The sequence below is a fragment of the Theropithecus gelada genome, chromosome 5, assembly GCF_003255815.1.
Source record: "Theropithecus gelada isolate Dixy chromosome 5, Tgel_1.0, whole genome shotgun sequence".
Classification (NCBI taxonomy): Eukaryota; Metazoa; Chordata; class Mammalia; order Primates; family Cercopithecidae; genus Theropithecus; species Theropithecus gelada.
Window position 1 is genome coordinate 708,571 of NC_037672.1, and position 18,275 is coordinate 726,845.

An 18,275-nucleotide genomic window follows, 5' to 3' on the forward strand; every position below is an offset into this window, starting at 1 on the left:
GTTCCCTCCTGAGGTCCCTGGTCGTTCTTTCTCCTCTCAGTTCTGCCTCCTGCAGTCCCTGCATCTGCCACCTTCTCTGTGTGACCCCATTCCTTTCACCGCTGGAAGCCTCAGGTGACTCATTTGCTTCACAGCTGTTCTTCGCTCTCATCTGTTTTTATTTATTTATTTTTTTTTTTTTTGAGACGGAGTCTCGCTCTGTCGCCCAGGCTGGAGTGCAGTGGCCGGATCTCAGCTCACTGCAAGCTCCGCCTCCCGGGTTCCCGCCATTCTCCTGCCTCAGCCTCCCGAGTAGCTGGGACTACAGGCGCCGCCACCTCGCCCGGCTAATTTTTTGTGTTTTTAGTAGAGACGGGGTTTCGCCGTGTTAGCCAGGATGGTCTCGATCTCCTGACCTTGTGATCCGCCCGTCTCGGCCTCCCAAAGTGCTGGGATTACAGGCTTGAGCCACCGCGCCCGGCCTGCTCTCATCTGTTTTTAAGTGTAAGCCATCGGTCTGTTTAATTCCAGAACTCTCCTTTCTGGAGCCTGACTTCTTTGGGAGCAGCCGGCGGGTTTCATGGATGTGTGGCCTGCAGCTGTTCTGCTCCTTCCCCCACAGCCACGGCTTCCAGAGCCTGGCTTTGCGTGGGCATCCTGAGGCCTCTGCAGACTGGGCAGCCAAGGGTGGGGTTTGTGGATAAGGAGTGAGGTGGGGGGCGGGCCTGCTGCCCTGAGCTGGGGTCCTGAGTGTCCACCAGGACTTGGGGGTGGGGTGTGGTGCAGTCTTGGGGGTACAGGGGCTCTACGTGGACTTCGACCCCTGTGCATGCAGCCGCCTCCTCCGGTTCCAGGCCCCCGGGGTCTCCCCACCAGACTGAGGCTGGGCAGACAGGAGGGGCCGGCACGTGGCCATGACCCCGTCAGCGCAACCCCAGAGATTCCCACCCCCTTCAGGCCTCTGTCCGATCCAGACGCTCGGCCCCCACCCATCTTCGTTTTCAGAGCCTCGGGATTGCCAGTCCCCTCCTGGTGCCCGTCCGTCTGGGGCTCTTCTGAACATGTCCCTGATGAAACTCTTTTCTCTCACTTCAGTAGGCTTTGTCCTCTGTTGAACCACAAAGGTTTGTGTTTGAGATTAGCTCAGTCGTCTGGGTAGTGGGAGACAGATCCCAGCCCTCACTGGAGGCCCCTCTGGGCCCTGATGGCTCGCACACCTGAGCTGCCAGGTGGCCCAGGAGAGGGCGTGGGCAGCTTCTCTCCCAGAGCTGAGAAGCCCCGGAGCAAATGGTAAGGAAATTAGAACAGAACTTTAAAGTTTTTTTTATTTTTCTGAGACAGGATCTCACTTTCTTGACTAGGCTGGAGTATAGTAGCGCAATCTCAGCTCCCTGCAGCCTCGACCTCCTGGGCTCAAGCGATTCTCCCACCTCAGCCTCCCGAGTAGGGACCACAGGTTGAGCCACCGTACCCAGCCTAGAACTTAATGTTTAAGAAGACTCTTGGCCGGGCGCGGTGGCTCACGCCTGTAGTCCCAGCACTTTGGGAGGCCAAGGTGGGTGGATCATGAGGTCAGGAGATCGAGACCATCCTGGCCAACACGGTGAAACCCCGTCTTTACTAAAAATACAAAAAATTAGCCGGGCGTGGTGGCGGGCACCTGTACTCGGAGGCTGAGGCAGGAAACGGCGTGAACCCAGGAGGTGGAGCTTGCAGCGAGCCGAGATTGTGCCACTGCACTTCATACTGGGCGACAGAGCGAGACTCCATCTCAAAAAAAAAAAAAAAAAAAAAGAACACTCTGGGCCAGGCATGGTGGCTTATGCCTGTAATCCCAGTACTTTGGGAGGCCGAGGCAGGCAGGTTGCCTAAGCTCAGGAGTTTGAGACCAGCCTGGGCAACAAGGTGAAACCCCATCTCTACTAAAATACAAAAAATTAGCTGGGTGTGGTGATGGGCGCCTGTATTCCCAGCTACTCGGGAGGCTGAGGCAGTAGAATCGCTTGAACCTGAGAGGCAGAGGTTGCAGTGAGCTGAGATCAAGGCACTGCACTCCAGCCTGGGCAACGAGAGTGAGACTCTGACCTCCTACAAACCCTACATTCAGCTTCCCTTGGAGCGAGCAGCTGCCCAGTGGACTTCAGGGGCCTTCTGGGTCCTGGGAGGAGTTGCGTCTGTCTTTGGTGGTCCTGGCACCCACAGACCCCAGTGGGGCTGCAGAGCTGGTGTGGTCTGTGCTCGTCTTCACTCGTCTGGAGTTAGGAAACCTTTACTGGGCCTGTGACGTGGTGGGTGTGGTGTCCTAGCACCAGAAACAGGGGAAATGGCTCCTGTGCCCTGAACAGGCTGGAGGCCTGGTGTGGGGCCCCTCCCGCCCTCTAGAGGCTCCAGTGGCTCCTGTATGTGGAGTTGGAAATGTGGTTTGTTTTCACTCCTCCGAGTTCTGCCTTCCTGGCCCGCCAGCTCCTGTCCGCACCCTTGGGCTCCTGGGACTTCGCACCCGAGAGCCAGACACCTGCTCCTGCTGCACGGCTGCTGGAAGTGGGCTCTGCCTGCAGGGACCTCACAGCCGGCGTGGTGAGGGTTGGCTGGTGGGGAGCAGAGAGCCCATGCATCCAAGCCAGACCCCCTGGACGTGGAAGGGGCAGTGGGTGGAAAGAGCGTCTCCTGGACTGCAGAGGTGAGGCAGGAGATAGTGAGCTGGGAACTGGTGCCAAGTTGCCCCATGTGCCATGGGCAGTGAGTTCGGGGCAGAGTGAACGAGCCAAGGCTGGAGGTGAGGTTGGGGACCTTGGGGGCCCATGGTGAGAACTTACTGTTCACCCAGAGGAGGGAGATGAGGCAGATGGAATGTGAGGTCAGGGTGTGCTGTGGGATGCAGCCGGGCGTGGCTTTATCCCCAGATAAAGCCAGCTGCTCTGTAGTAAGCGGCCTGCATGGCCAGGATGGCCATGTGGAGACCAGGCAGGCGTCGGAGCCGGAGGCCCAGGCAGGTGGCGATGCGTGTGCAGCACTGGGTTTGGGGCGTATTTAAAAGGGAGGGAGCGGCCAGGCGCGGTGGCTCAAGCCTGTAATCCCAGCACTTTGGGAGGCCGAGGTGGGCAGATCGCGAGGTCAGGAGATCAAGATCATCCTGGCTAACACAGTGAAGCCTCGTCTCCACTAAAAATACAAAAAAAAAAAAAAATTAGCCGGGCGAGGTGGCAGGCGCCTGTAGTCCCAGCTACTCGGGAGGCTGAGGCAGGAGAATGGCTTGAACTCGGGAGGCGGAGCTTGCAGTGAGCCCAGATCATGTCGCTGTACTCCAGCCTGGGTGACAGAGCGAGACTCTGTCCCCCGCCCAAAAAAAAGGGAGGGAGCCTATAGGACTCGCTGGTGACCCAGATGCAGATGCCAGATCTTGGGCTCTTTTTCATTTCCAGGTGGATAAGGAGCTCAGTGTCCCAGGCAGGCCGATGGGTAGGCATAGAAAGCGACAGGTCCTTCTGTAGTGCGCTCTTTACAATCAAAGTTGCATTTCGAGGTGTGTAACGTAACCGCTTGATGGTGACTGCCGTGTACACACAGGGCCGCGTGGTGTCGCAGAGCGCGCGGTGTGTGCACAGTGTGTGCGTGGCACGTTTTGGTACGCTGTGACGTTTTTACACTTAATTTCCCATCTGTTCTAATATTGGAGACTTAGGTGGTGACCGGCCCATCACTCTTCTGAAACATTGCACCTGTCCCCCTGGGCAGGTGTGTTCCACGGTATCTGTGTTATTTCTGATCAGTCTCCTGTGTGTGGGGTGTCCAGCGGCTCATCGCACGTCTCTGGGCTCCTCTGCGTGTGAGTTGCTTACTTGTTCTTTGCCCGTCTCTGTCCTGGGCAGCCTGACTTTTCCTCACATGAGCTGCAGGGCTGCCTCTTCCCTCACCGCCCTGCGCTCACCGCAGCGATCGTCTTTCCTTCTGTGGCTGTTGGCTTTCTTCAACCTACCATCATCCGCAGTTGTAAAATTTGACATAATTAAATTTCTTGGTATTTTCTTTTGTATCTTAAAAATGTTTCCCCATTCTAAGGTCATAAATACATTCTTCTACATTGTCTTGTAACATATTTGAAAGGTTTGCTTTTTCAAGTTGGGTTGTAAGCCCCTACAGTTGACCTTGTGTGTAGAATGGACGAGGTGGGTTCAACTTTGCCAGGTTTCCACACTGTCAGGTCCCCCCCGGGCTCTCTGCTCTGTTCTGCTGGTCTCTTGTCTCCCGTTGTGCCAAAACAACAAGGAACTTAATTGCAATGATTTATTTTACCATTAAGCTGTGGTCTTCTGGGAGAGTAGGTCCCCCTCATTTTTCTTCTTCAGAATTGTCCTTTTTTTTTTTTTTTTTTTTTTGAGATGGAGTTTCACTCTTGTTGCCCAGGCTGGAGTGCAAGGCGCGATCTCGGCTCACCGCAACCTCCGCCTGCCGGATTCAAGCTATTCTTCTGTCTCAGCCTTCCAGAGTAGCTGGGATTACAGGCGCACGCCACCACATCCGGCTAATTTTTTGTATTTTTAGTAGAGACAGGGTTTCTCCGTGTTGATCAGGCTAGTCTTGAACTCCCAACCTCAGGTGATCCACCTGCCTTGGCCTCTCAAAATACTGGGATTACAGGCATGAGCCACCACACCCAGCCTTTGTTTTTTTTTTGTTTTTTGGGGTTTTTTTTGAGACGAAGTCTTACTCTGTATTCCAGGATGGAGTGTGGGGGCGCAATCTCGGCTCACTGCAACCTCTGCCTCCCTGGTTCAAGTGGGTCTCCCACCTCCGCCTCCTGAGTAGCTGGGATTACAGGCACACGCCACCATGCCCGTCTAATTTTTGTATTTTTATTACGGACAGGATTTCACTACGTTGGCCCGGCTGGTCTCGAACTCCTGACCTCAAATGATCCAGCCGCCTCAACCTCCCGAGGTGCTGGGATTACAGGTGTGAGCCACTGCACCCGGCTCTTTTCTAAACTTTAGAGTTGAACATTCCTTTAATTTCCAGCTGCATAATTTGGTTCTTATTAAAAGAATTTTTAAATTTTCACTTTTTTTTTTTTTTTTTACCAGCCTTCTAAATTGTGTTAAATGCACATAAAATATGCCATTTTAACGATTTTCAGGTGTGTGTGTGTGGTTCAGTGGCCTTGGGTACAAACCCAATGTTGTACAGCCACCACCACCATCATCTCCAGAGCCTTTTTATCTTCCCAAACTGAAGCTCTGCCCCCATTAAACACTCACTCCCCACCCCACTCCCCCAGCAGGGTCAAATTGCAGAAGGGCCTGACGGGGGCGTTCTGAGGTGATGGAAACCATCCCAGACTGCCATGGCGATCATCGAGAAAGTCTGTGAATTTATGGAAAATTATTGCATTATATACATAAAAGAGGTGTGTAAACTGTGCCATAATGAAGCCTAAAAATTAGAAGTGTGCTTGTAACTTAAAGTGTATTTAAATAGGTAATACATTGGTTTAGTCCTAAGATTAATATTATAGAAAAGGTTTAATTTTGTTCTCAACTCTGTCACTGTCTGTAGTGACCTATAGAGAACCACTGTGTGATTACCTCCTGTATGTATGCAAATCTGAGCAAATGTAAACATTTTCTTGTTTTCCTTCCACAATCCCCCCCACCCCTGACCCCGCCCCCGCCTGTATGTGTCTGCATTTTCCCTCAGGTGCATGCAGGCCGGCATTCATCGGTGCAGCCCCTTCCTGCTGCCCTGTGGGCCCCACACACTGCAGACCCTGCTGCCTCAGACTTGTGCCTGCGTGCCTGGCGCGCCTGTTCCCTGAGCCTGAGACGGCGGCTGCCTGTTGAGGGCAGGGCACGTCCGCTGCTTACAGAGACGTGAAGCCCACCATGGCCATTCTGTTGGCGCGCTTTTGTCACCAGCTGTGTTCCCGTATAGAAATGTTTCTTGTCTTTAGGGGGCTTCTTCCTCATTAAGCTCTGTTTCTTGAAGTCTGCTTGACTAATACTAATCTAGCTATGCCAGCTTTCTGTTGGTTAATACTTGTGTGGTATTTCTGTTCTTAAAGTGTCTTAAATGTGACACTGTTTACAACATAGAGTTAGGTTTTTTTAAAAATCAGAAACTTAGGCCGGGCACGGTGGCTCAAGCCTGTAATCCCAGCACTTTGGGAGGCCGAGACGGGCGGATCACGAGGTCAGGAGATCGAGACCATCCTGGCTAACACAGTGAAACCCATCTCTACTAAAAATACAAAAACTTAGCCGGGCGTGGTGGCAGGCGCCTGTAGTCCCAGCTACTCGGGAGGCTGAGGCAGGAGAATGGCGTAAACCCGGGAGGCGGAGCTTGCAGTGAGCTGAGATCCGGCCACTGCACTCCAGCCTGGGTGACAGAGCGAGACTCCGTCTCAAAAAAAAAAAAAAAAAAAAATCAGAAACTTTTTTAGCTGGCACGTTACCTTACACATTCCACGATTTTTCCATGGAGGATCTGAGTTGGTTCCTGCTTTATTTTTTTATTTTGCTCTTTTCGTCAGTTTTTTCCTATGCTTTATTCCTCCCTGTTGTCGAGTGAATTACTAACTTTAATCTCTTTCTTTCTTCCCCTAGTTTGCAAGGTGTAAGCTCTACTTCTGTTTTACTAGTGGTTACAAAATGTTTAAACTATTTACATTTTTAAAAGTCCAAAGTGGGCTGGGCGTGGTGGCTCACACCTGTAATCCCAGCACTTTGGGAGGCCGAGGTGGGCAGATCACGAGGTCAGGAGATCGAGACCATCCTGGCCAACATGGTGAAACCCCATCTCTACTAAAATAGAAAAAATTAGCCGGGCGTGGTGGCGGGCACCTGTAGTCCAGCTATGGGAGGCTGAGGCAGGAGAATCGCTTGAACCCAGGAGGCAGAGGTTGCTGTGAGCTGAGATCGAGTCACTGCACTCCAGCCTAGTGACAGAGGGAGACTCTGTCTAAAAAAAAAAACAAGTCCAAAGTTACTGTAAGTCTGTGCCCCTCCCCGCACAAGCACCCCTACCGCCGCTCTCACTGGGCACGCCCTTTCTCCCGCTTCTCACTTCTTCCGCCAAACTCCAGGTGTCTCTCCCCTCGCTGCCCCTCTCCTGAGTTCTTCCTCTCCCGAGTTCTTGTGCCTCCGGACTCCGGGTCTTTCTCCCCGCGCGGCTCCTCTCCTGTGTTCTTCTCCCTCCGAACTCTAGGTCTTTCTCCCCGTGCTGCCCCTCTCCTGTGATGCTTGCAGGCAGCCCCTCACTCCATCCTCACCCTGCAGCAAGGATCTCTCTCTTGCTCTTTGCACGGAATCCACTTCTCTTCTTAGTGGCTCTTGCGGGGGCCTGTAACGGGCTGTGCTCAGTCACTGCACCATGTCGGGGTGTGTATTTCTTTTTATTTCTTTTATTTTGGATTATTTTGCTTCCTGAAACTGAGGATCTGACCTTCACTGTTGTAGGAAATCCTTAGTCACTGTTTCTTAACACTTCCTTTCCTTTCTGTTCTTTTCTCTGGGGCTCCCGTCTTCCCCCCTTTCTCTTAGCCTTCCTTTTATTGTTTTAATTGGTGTGTTTGTCTCTACTCCTTATGGGTAACTTCCTCCAGTGATTTTTTTTTTAGGACATTAATCTATCCTCAGCTGAGATGAATCTGTGGTTCAGCCATCCACTGAGATGTTAGTTTCTGTCAGTGTTTTTATTTTTAGAAATTGTGTCTGATTACCTTCAACACCTGCCTGTCTGTACCCCTGGTGTCCTCCCTTTTGTATCTTTTGTAATTTTAGACACACATATTTCAGTTAACCCCCTGGTCATCCTTCCACTGCATTTTTAGGGCCTAACTGTGCCATTTGTTGTGGCTCCACCTGTAGAAGTGTTTGCCGTGAGCGTCGCCCTTCCTTGTCAGGCATATCTTGGGGGCCGAGCAGCCAGGCCCTCAGGTGAAGACTCGTCCTGAGCCTGGTCCTGGGCAGATTCCTTTTCGCACCCACTGGGACCCTGTGGCTGCTGGGACTCCACAATCCCCTTCAGTCACTTTTTATCCTGCGGGTCTCCTGCCAAGCTGCTGGTCACCTGGAAGGCAGCTGTGACCTTCCACCCGAGGCTCTGCTCAAGCCTTCTCCCTACTGTCTTCCTGCAGTCGTTGCTGTCTCCCCGAGTGCATTCGCAGACACAGAGCCACCCACTCTTCTTTGCCCCGTGTTTGTCCGGACAGACTTAGCTGGAGACCAAGAACTCAGTGCCTGCGATGGATAAATAACTCTGGAATTAACTCTCAAATATTATGTTAATAACACACAGAATTAACGGGGTGAGGTGATAGTTCACAAAATGGCAAGCAGATGATAAACAGGTTTTCAGATAAGGTATGTAAGATTATTTTTCTGCACTGTTGAAGTCAAAGCAGATGTCTGATCTCAAAAAGGTCAGCAGTCCTAGATTGAGGAATTAGTGAAATATGTCTAAGGAAGCCTCCAGAACCGTCCAGGGGAGCCTTTCTGCTGTGTTCTCACCAGCGTCCTTTCCTGCAGGTGAGCATCTGCCTGGAGTGTAACAGCAGCAAACTGCGGGGACTGAAGCGGAAGTGGATCCGCTGCTCCGCCCAGGCGACCGTCTTGCATCTAAAGAAGTTCATCGCCAAAAAACTCAACCTTTCGTCCTTTAACGAGGTAACAGTTGATCCCTAAGTAGAAACCATAACAAGTCCTCTCTTATTTGTAAAAGTGACACTTCTAAGATTCTTTGCTTAGTTTCGTTTTGTTTTTAACAACTTTGGAGATTTTAATCAGAAAAAAATCAGTTTTCCCTGCTCCACCAGGGAGCAGGATAGGAGGATGCCCAGAGACAGGGAACGTGGAACGCCACTGTGAGTGGAAGAGAGAACTAGGGCGGGGATGATGAGATTGTTTTAAAATAGGGTAAAGGTTTTCCTCGCAACGAGAAATTCTGTGCTTTAATTTCACAAGGGGAGACATGGGCGGATGGAGAGAGGGAGGACCCTTCCAGGCTGTGGTGCGTAAGGAAATGAAGGAATACTGGCGTGAGGTGGCCTTGGCAGCGGGTGCATCATGAACATGCCAGTGTGGGTCCCTGTGAGCCCCCAAGCGGTGACACCATGGAGATGCAGGCGCCAGCAGGGTCCAGCTCTTCGTGGAGAGAGAAGGCACTGGTGGCTGTGGGCAGGAGCATGGGTCTGAGGTGTCGTTTTTGAAAATTGCTCAGGCTGTGCAGAAACGGACACAGGAGAGGCCAGCACCAGGAGTCGCAGAAGAGGAGGACTGTGGTGGGGGCAGTCAGGGTGGAGAAGTGGACAGACTCGAGATGCTCTCTGGAGCAGCAGTGGGCTCAGCGGTGGCCCCAGAAGATAAGCCATGTCCTCACCCCCAGAGCCTACAAATGGGACCTTATTTGGAAAAAGATCTTTGTAGATATAATTGAGTGAAGGATTTTGAGATGAAATAATCCTGGAATGTATGGGTGGAGCCTAAATCCCATGACAAGTGAGGCAGAGGAAGACTCAAGATGGGACAGGAGGCCCTGGTGAGGACAGAGCAGAGGACGGATTGGAGGCTGGAGGGAGGCAGCCTTGAGGCGAGCCAGGGAGCGCCTGGGCCACCAGCAGCTGGAAGCCAGGGCAGGCTCCCCTGCTGTGGTCCGAAGGCATCCCCCAGATTCATATGTTGGAAATTCCATCCCCAGCGGGGCAGTGCTGGGAGTTAGGGCCTGGGGGAGGCACTCAGACCGAGGGCCCTGCCCCATGCACAGATCGATGCTGCTGTGAAAGGACTGGCCAGCATGGGTTCTCCCTCTTCTTTCCCAACGTGCGGACGCAGCAGAAGGCCTTCACAAGTGGCAACGTGGTGACCTTGAATGCCGCAGCTCCCAGAACTGTGCTGAAGTTCTGGGTTATGAAGAACTGGGTTCTTCATAAATCACCCAGTGTGTGGTGTGCTGTGGCAGCAACACGGAATGGACTGTGCTTCTCCCTGGGAGCCTGCAGAGGGAGCGTGACTCTTATGGACTCTGGAACTGAGTACATTTCTATTGTTTGAAGCCACCACGCTCATTGTGCTAATTTCCATGGTAGCCGTGGGAGACTAATTCAGAGAAAGCCACAATAAGTTGCTGATGTATTTGGGTGGCGATGCAGAGAAAAGGAAGGGGTCAGGAATGACTGCAGGCCTGCGGCTACTCGGTTGGCAGGGGTGGGGGGCGTGGCTTCTCGGAACAGGCGTAGCTGCTGTGGTGACACAGAGCAGAGGCTGTGTCAGATCATGGGGGGCTAGTGCCAGCCTTGAGTGTCCCACATGTTGGCAGGGGATACAGACAGCACACTGGGGTTGGGGAGACTCAGTGAGCACGGGCTGCCTGGAGCCCATGGAGAAAAGTCAGGACATTGGGGGAAGGGAGAGGAAGAAATGGGGAAAGTCTTTTTGCTGAGTTTCAGTTGTTTTGTTTGCTTTTCTGTGTAGCGAAACAGAAAAGATGGATGGTAGCTGGGGACGGAGCAGGCCGAGGAAGTCCTTGGATTTTCATGTGGAGGTGGAGCGGGAAGCCACGGGGGCAGTGGGGCTGCAGGGGGTGGGGAAGAGGTTGGCCATTTCCCAGCACAGGGCTGGTTCCTCCAGGGAAGAGTGTGAGGTTTTCGCTGTTGCTGCGGTGACCGTGCCTCTCAGCCCCGCAACCCAGCCACTCAGACAGATGGGGCTGCTTCACGTTTTCCCCAGAAAGGAATCTGAAGAACTGTCTACATCATCAGGGAAATGCAAGTAAAACCACGTGGCACCACACGCACCTCGTAGAACTGCCATAATCCCAAGCACTGACAACACACTCCGGAGATGCGGGGAACGCAGATTCATTCCTGTGGGAAGCGGAACCTGCAACCCCTGTGGAGAACAGCTTGGCAGCTGCTGACAACACAAAACACACTCTTGGCAAACCATCCAGCAGCCATGCCCCCTGTTGTTTAAACGAAATCTCCTGCCCACACAAAAAACTGCACCCAGATGTTGATAGCAGCTTTCTTCATAATTACCAAAACTTGGAAGCGACCAAGATGGCCTTCAGTAGATGAGTGGGTAAATAAACTGTTGTGCGTCCATACTGGAATATTATCCACCACTGAAAAGAAACGAGCAGTCAGGCCAGGAGCAGGCATGGGGGAGAAAAATCAAGTGTCTGTTACTAAGTAGAGAAGCCCCTCTGAAAAGGCTGCAGACTGTGTGACTCCAGCTCTGCGGCATGGTGCACTGGAAAAGGCAGAACCATCTGGAGGCTGCAGGGGCTTGGGGAGGGTGGTAGGAGCGGACAGGCACAGGGCTCCTGGGCAGCAATGCTGCTGTTTGTGCACCTGTGGCTTTGCCACTAGGGCAACCTGACATCAGCTCTGGACTCTAGAGGTGACGTCAATGCAGGTTCCTGGGTGGTGACTAATGTGCTACCATGCAGGGTGTTGGTTGGGGGGTGGCCAAGGGGGACGGGAACTCCCTGTACCTTCCTCTCAATTTTGCTGTGAACCTTAAATTGTTGTTTAAAAAGTCTGTTTAATTTTTTTAAAAGACTGGGGAGCCCAGTGCCTTTTTGCACTGTGGTGAGAGGGAGGGACAGCCTGGACCCAAGGTAAGGCTTGTGGGGAGAGGTGCCCCTGGAGGCTGCAGCCGTGGGAGGGGGCTGGTGTGGACCAGGCCTGGGTGGTATGGGGAGGGAAACACATTAGCCCTGTGGGCCTCTCAGGTGCTTGTGCCACCTGGGGAACCAGGGTACCCAATTCCGGAGCTGTCTGGGCTGTTCATGGGGCTGCAAACCACCTCTTCCCATTTCTCAGTACAGCAGGTTTGGTAGACGGGGTGTGATGGGGCCTGGGCGTCAAGAGAAAAAGGGTACAGGGCAGCTGCAGGCCAGGTGGGGGTGGAATGGGAGCCCACAACCACAAGGAGCTAGTCCCTGCGCCTGCACCCCCTGCAGAAATGTCATCCCCCTAACTGGCACAGGCCTGCCCTGTCATAGCTTGTATGTTGCACTGGATTTCCATTTAGGTGTGAAGTAGGGACAGAGCAATACATGAACCACACCCTGTCTCTAGGCTGTGAGGTAGGGATGGAGGAATACGTGAACCACACCCCGTCTCTAGGCTGTGAGGTAAGGATGGAGGAATATGTGAACCACATCCCGTCTCTAGGCTGTGAGGTAGGAGCAGAGGAATACGTGAGTCACATCCCGTCTCTAGGCTGTGAGGTAGGAATGAAGGAATACGTGAACCACACCCTGTGTCTAGGCTGTGAGGTAGGGATGGAGGAATACGTGAACCACCACCACCGTCTCTAGCCACATTCTTGCATGATTGGGGAAGGGCTGCAGATTTCACACCAGCATCGAGGTGGCCATGTCAGCATGGATTGAGCACCTCCCCGCTTCTAATCAAACCTGCTTTTCCCCCAGCTGGACATTTTATGCAACGAGGAGATCCTGGGCAAGGACCACACGCTCAAGTTCGTTGTTGTCACGAGGTGGAGATTCAAGGTGAGACACGTGATTTGATTTTCAGAGTCTGCTCTGAATGGCAGTGACTTTGCTGTGCATCTCTTTTTTTTTGTTTGTTTTTGTTTTTGTTTTTGAGACAGAACCTTGCTCTGTCGCCCAGGCTGGAGTGCTGTGGCACGATCTTGTTTCACTGCAAGCTCCACCTCCTGGGTTCACGCCATTCTCCTGCCTCAGCCTCCCCAGTAGCTGGGACTACAGGTGCCTGCCACTGCACCTGGCTAATTTTGTGTATTTTTTAGTAGAGATGGGGTTTCACCATGGTCTCGATCTCCTGACCTCGTGATCTGCCTGCCTCAGCCTCCCAAAGTGCTGGGATTACAGGCGTGAGCCACCGTGCCTGGCCCCGCATCTCTTATCTAAAAGCTTAAAAGTGATGACTCTGGCCAGGCACAGTGGCTCACGCCTGTAATCCCAGCACTTTGGGAGGCCGAGGTGGGCAGATCACAAGGTCAGGAGACTGAGACCATCCTGGCTAACACAGTGAAATCCCATCTCTACTAAAAATACAAAAAATTAGCTGGGCATGGTGGCGGGCGCCTGTAGTCCCAACTACTCAGGAGGCTAAGGCAGGAGAATGGTATGAACCTGATAGGTGGAGCTTGCACGCCTTGCAGTGAGCTGAGATCATGCCACTGCACTCCAGCCTGAGCAACAGATCAAGACTCCGTATCAAAAAAAAAAAAAGTGATGACTCAGCTACAGAGATGGTTATGAAACACAGTTCTGGTCTTTCTGAAATCATCAACCCCAGAGCCAGCTTGGAAGGCGCCAGCTGAGCTCTGAGGGGCACAGTCCCCGGTGGGAAACTGCCGAGGCCATGAGTGCCATGAGCAGAGGGTCCCCTGGGGCCTTTGGGCCCCTCTGAAGCAGGAAACCAGTGGTGGAATTCTCCCACCTCAGCTGGTGCTGCTGCCTGGGGAGAGGGGGTAAGGAGCCAAGGCTGGCCTGGGGCTGGGCCAGAGGGTTTGAGGGAGAAGGGGGCAAGGGAGTGGTGGCCAGGGCCACATCAGGTAAAGGTGGTCACCTGGGGCCAGGGGAGAGGGCGCATGTCTTCCCAGCCTGTCTCCCCCACTGGCATCTTGACATTGCTCAGAACAGAAGGGTCTCTATGTAGTCCTCCGTGTGGACTGTGTCTCACGGGACGCAATTCCTCAGTGCCCTTCCCGATGAAGTAAGTCTGTTTCCTCGCCTCCACCCCTGCTAAGCAGGCGCTGTGTTCTTGTGTCTTCCAGAAGGCGCCACTCCTGCTGCACTACAGACCCAAGATGGACTTGCTGTGAATGGCGCCGCACAGCACCCGCAGACTGGGCCCTTGCACCCCTGGGTGCTCCCGGCCACCGTGCTTAAGAACGTTGCCTCTGGGTGTCATGTGGACCAGACTTCTGAATAGAGAATATTTATAACTTTTGTATGAGAGAGAATTCACACTCAACAAGACACTACCAGCACCACGTTTACAGAGGATGAAAACACTTCACAGTCTCCCAGAGCCGATCGTCCTCTCCCCAACCCCCCACCCCGTGCTTCAGCCTCGCAGGCGAGAGTGATTCTCGCAGGCAACACGGTTCTGAGTCACCTTCTGACACGAGCTCCCTCTGCTTGCTTTCCAGGTCTTGAAAATCTGAATTCACTTCAGTTTAGTTTATGAATTAGGTTTCATGATAAGCCTCAAATAATAGTTGGACTTTTATTGAATCCTTCCTAAGTTATTGAAAAAATGTCTTCATGGTGAATGACAATATTTATGTTGCCTTTAGCTTCTTGAAGATTTAGAAGTTATATGAAAAATTAATTTAAAAGCAAATCAAAAGAGGTTTCCATTAACATTATGATTTGACCATTGTATTCAATTTCCCACCTTATGAAACACGACAGCAGCTCCCTGACTGGTTCACCTTTCATTGTGTGAGGTCGGCACTTGGGACTCACTCGAACTGTCACTCGCCTGGGGCCGACACACCCAGCCCTGGAAACGGGACCCCAGACTCCACATTGCGGTTTCTGACACGCTCAGCAGGTAGACCAGAGGCCATGTGACCAGCTCAGTGCTGGTTTGCAGAACAATTCTTATTTTTAAAAATCACTTGTATTAAAAACGGCACAAATTGTTGAGTGCCGCCATTTGGTTTCCTACGTTTTCTTTCCCCGTTTTTTGCTGAAGGGAGAGGTGGTGGTAGTTGGGATCAGAGCTCTCCTGGCGTCCGTGGGGAGGATTTGCTGGTGGTTGCTTCAGGCTCATGCCCAGACGCACTCACTGCCCCCTCTGTCCAAGGCCTCCCCTTCCCCTTTGCTGGTGGGAGGAGCTTGTTGTTTTTCTGAGCTGCAGGGACAGGGTGAGCAGCTGAAGGGCTCGGAGGGAAGGTGACCCCCGCTCTGCAGATGCTGCATTTCAGCTGAAGCTGTGTTTCAGCCTCAGTTGGTTGCAGTGTCAGCCCCTCTCCTCCTGGATGGTCATGTTTTTGTCACATTAGAGAATAAACTGTCAGCACACACACATTTTTTTTTCCTTTAAAACAGTAACTTGGAAGTGTGGAAAGGCCAGAAGGAGGAGCAAGGGCTGTTTTCTGGAGCAATTGAGGTGTTGTCCTGCAGTTGTCATTGTCTTCTCCGCCAGGCTGTTCCCATTTATTTCCTGTGGAACTGAATCCCTCCTCCCTCCGCTCCCTGGGAGCCCAGGTGGTCCCTGGCCACCACTCAGGCTTTCCAAGAAGCCATCCACCTTGGACATTTTTTTCTTGAATTTCGCTGTTTTCTTCTGCTTCCTTTAGATAAAAAGCAGCTCAAGAGACCTCATCTGAGGGATGAGGAAAACATGCATATTAGTTCCATCTGAGTGATTGTCAGTGTAAGGCCTTTTAAAACAAAAGCAAGTTCTTTGTTAGGAATTGGTCAAAATTCACCTCTTTCTTTAAGCCCATCAACTCCCAGGATGGTTTGAGTTACTCAGTTACCTAAGCTTGCTGTTCATCCAAATCATTTTCTAGAGTCACTGTATAAGGGTCTATGAGTAGCTGTGTATGAATAAATATTACCTGTCTACCTCAAAATATACATACTGCTGAAGCATTCTGTACAACCGTGTGTTATCACAGTGCAGTTTTAAGTGTAACATTAGAACTTAGGCATTTTCCTGTGTGGCGGAATAAGAAAGGATTAAACAGTTACAAGCCTCCAAATTAAAATAAAATTAAATCACAGTTCAGATTAAACTGAATATCATTGTAATAATGTCATAATATATATTTGTAACTTTGTAGCTATCTTTGAAATCACTTGACTTTGCTATGGTGCTAAGCTGATATATTTAAATACACAGAGAGACGGGTGAGTGGAGCCCGTGTTGATGTCTCCAGCCGGTGGTGACCCTGCTTTTGTAACCGCGTTAACCTGACAAAACCTCAGCAGCAGAAGTCCCTATTTTTCTAGGAGTTCATCGTGCAGACAGTCTTCACTACAGGACTCGGCCCTGGGGCCTCTGCCTCTCGTCTGACCTTGCAGCCTTAGTCGTTGGAGGCTGGAGTGCAATGGCCCCGCCGTCCGTGGAGCCTCTGGGCGGCCTTCTTTCCTTTCTGTCAAGCTCTCATTTCACAGAAAAAGGCTGAATTTCATTTTTTCCAGCATGAAAGCCAGGATCGGTTAATGATTGGATTCTATTAAGTGGTTTTTTTTTTTTTTTTTTTTTTTAAACAGATGGAGTTACTGTGAAGAAGTTTTCACAACTATTTATGCTGGTAAAACAAATGCTGTTAAATCACCTTATGCGTCGTTTTCAACAGCAGTGGGGCTAATTACCCGGAATACGGTCTCACCAATGCAGTTTTCATGGAAATAGAAAATTCAAATAGAATATATAATATTGAATTTAAGATTTGGGGGGTTAAAAAAGAAAACTTAACTTTATAAAATTATTTATTCTATTTTAAGTCTTCTATCATATTTTCCCATCCAATTGTTTGGTTTCAGTGGTCCAGCTTTATTTACAGGCATATAAAATGAAATTGTGAGATGTTTTGCAAGCTTCTTTTTACTTTGAGTAGCTTTTAATTTGTATGTTTTTGTTTTATGTGGATGAAGAGCATTTTTTATGCTTTTGTGCAATAGGTTCCAACACACATTTATTAGACATCTGTTTAAATTGTAATGTAGCATTTATTCTGCTAAATTGAAAGGGAACATAGATGGAATTCCAAAATATATACATTCAGCTTTTGGTTTTTCCTTTTTCATTGTTATTATTGTGAGAATGCTGTCATTGGGGTTGTGTGTGAGTGCCTGTCAGCCAGTGATGCCTCGGGCCACGCTGTGGGGCCACCTCGGTCCTGCCTGGGTCCTGGTGCCTTGGACCCCACGTGCTTGTGGCCAGGCCGCCCCGAGGCGGGGCCACATGGCCTCAGACCACAAGAGCAGAGCTGCCCTGGCCCAAACACTGCAGCTGCCTGCACCCCCAGGCTTTGCAGCCTTGCTTGTTTTCTCTGAATGGCAACAGAACGGCATTCACAGTGATTCAAAGGGTGGCATTGGGTTGGACGTTCTGGGTATGAGCCAGCCTGTTCCCACATTGTACGTGAATGTTTAATGTGCTCTCAAAACATGGAAAATAAGTTTAGTGCACATAGCTAAATCACAAAACATCCAATTCTCTGTTTCCTCAGGAAGTCATTACTGCGCCACCACATCACGTGACCTTAACATGATCAATATCTTTCTCTGCCTTGACATTTAAATAAATAAATTGAGATAAGTAGATTAGAAAATCATTCAAATGATACCATAATCTGTACAAATATTGTGTCCCCTGCCAGGCAGGGGACAGGGTGCGGGCGATGGCCACGTGGCCAAGGCCCCGCAGGAACGCGCCGAGGTCTCCCTCACCCTCCAGGTGTCCTTCGCACCCAATAGTGCGTCTGAGGAACGAACTGCAGTTTGAGCGTCCCCTGAGATGTGCGTAGCCTCCGTGTAAATGTCCACTCCCATGGCTTAATTGGCTATCAGACGCATTTTCCCAGACGAAAGCAATGTTGGGTTAGGGGACGACGGTGCAGCCACCCAGCCTTTACCAGCAGCGTGCGGCAGACGAAGGCAGTTGAGGTGTGGAGGTGATCACGCAGATACATGTTTTTGACTGTTTAATTTGAAAGTTTACATTTTTTATGCTTTGTGTTGGTGTGTAATTTTTGTACTCTTGGTGGCTAGTTTTTGTCAAATCTTTTTTGGAATATTGCTTAAATGTTTTGATTTTATGATAGTGAAGCTTGTATTCAGTGTTTTGCCAATTAATATTATATGCTTGTAATAAAAGCAAAAGAAAAGCTTAAGTGAAAGTGTTTCTGGCTGGAAATGTATTATATAAATCATTTGTATGAGCACGAGAGATGACTTGCTCATGGGATGAACAATGCCGTGGGTATTGGATGGACCACTCAGGTAGCCTGGCCGCAGACACACTGGCCACACACGCATGCATGCTACATATGTGTGCGCTCAGACCACATGCCTGCACATATGTGCACATATGTCCACACAAAAAGTACACATCAGCCCACGGCTCCCTTCCTCACCCCAGCCCTCCCCACTCCCAGGTTAACCAACGTCTCGATTTGCTCCGGGCAGCATTTGTAAATTGTCACCCTGGTTGCCAGCCCTCATTTAAATTGGTCCGGCATTTGCTACCAGAGTTTGGGCCAGAAACTTTGTAAAGCTCATTCAGTTTGTCTCCTTGCAGAAAGAGGTTGCTGCAGTTTGGAGCTGATTATGCCAAGGAA

The 18,275-nt window shown here is 50.9% G+C and overlaps 1 protein-coding gene across 7 annotated transcripts in view; it reads left to right on the forward strand.

Annotated features, from left to right (window-relative positions):
- PCGF3 (polycomb group ring finger 3) overlaps window positions 1-17,828 on the forward strand; it is a 61,815-nt gene extending 43,987 nt beyond the window's left edge. For 3 of the 7 annotated variants that reach the window (XM_025385158.1, XM_025385159.1, XM_025385153.1), the window contains 3 exons: window positions 8,502-8,639; window positions 12,412-12,492; window positions 13,749-17,828. In XM_025385158.1, coding sequence (XP_025240943.1) covers window positions 8,502-8,639; window positions 12,412-12,492; window positions 13,749-13,793 — 264 coding nt within the window. In that variant the 3' untranslated portion in view covers window positions 13,794-17,828. Of the gene's footprint in view, window positions 1-8,501; window positions 8,640-12,411; window positions 12,493-13,745 lie in introns of all 7 variants that reach the window. The other 4 variants (XM_025385156.1, XM_025385152.1, XM_025385154.1 and 1 more) reach the window with 2 other exon arrangements.
- The last annotated feature ends 447 nt before the right edge of the window (window positions 17,829-18,275 follow it).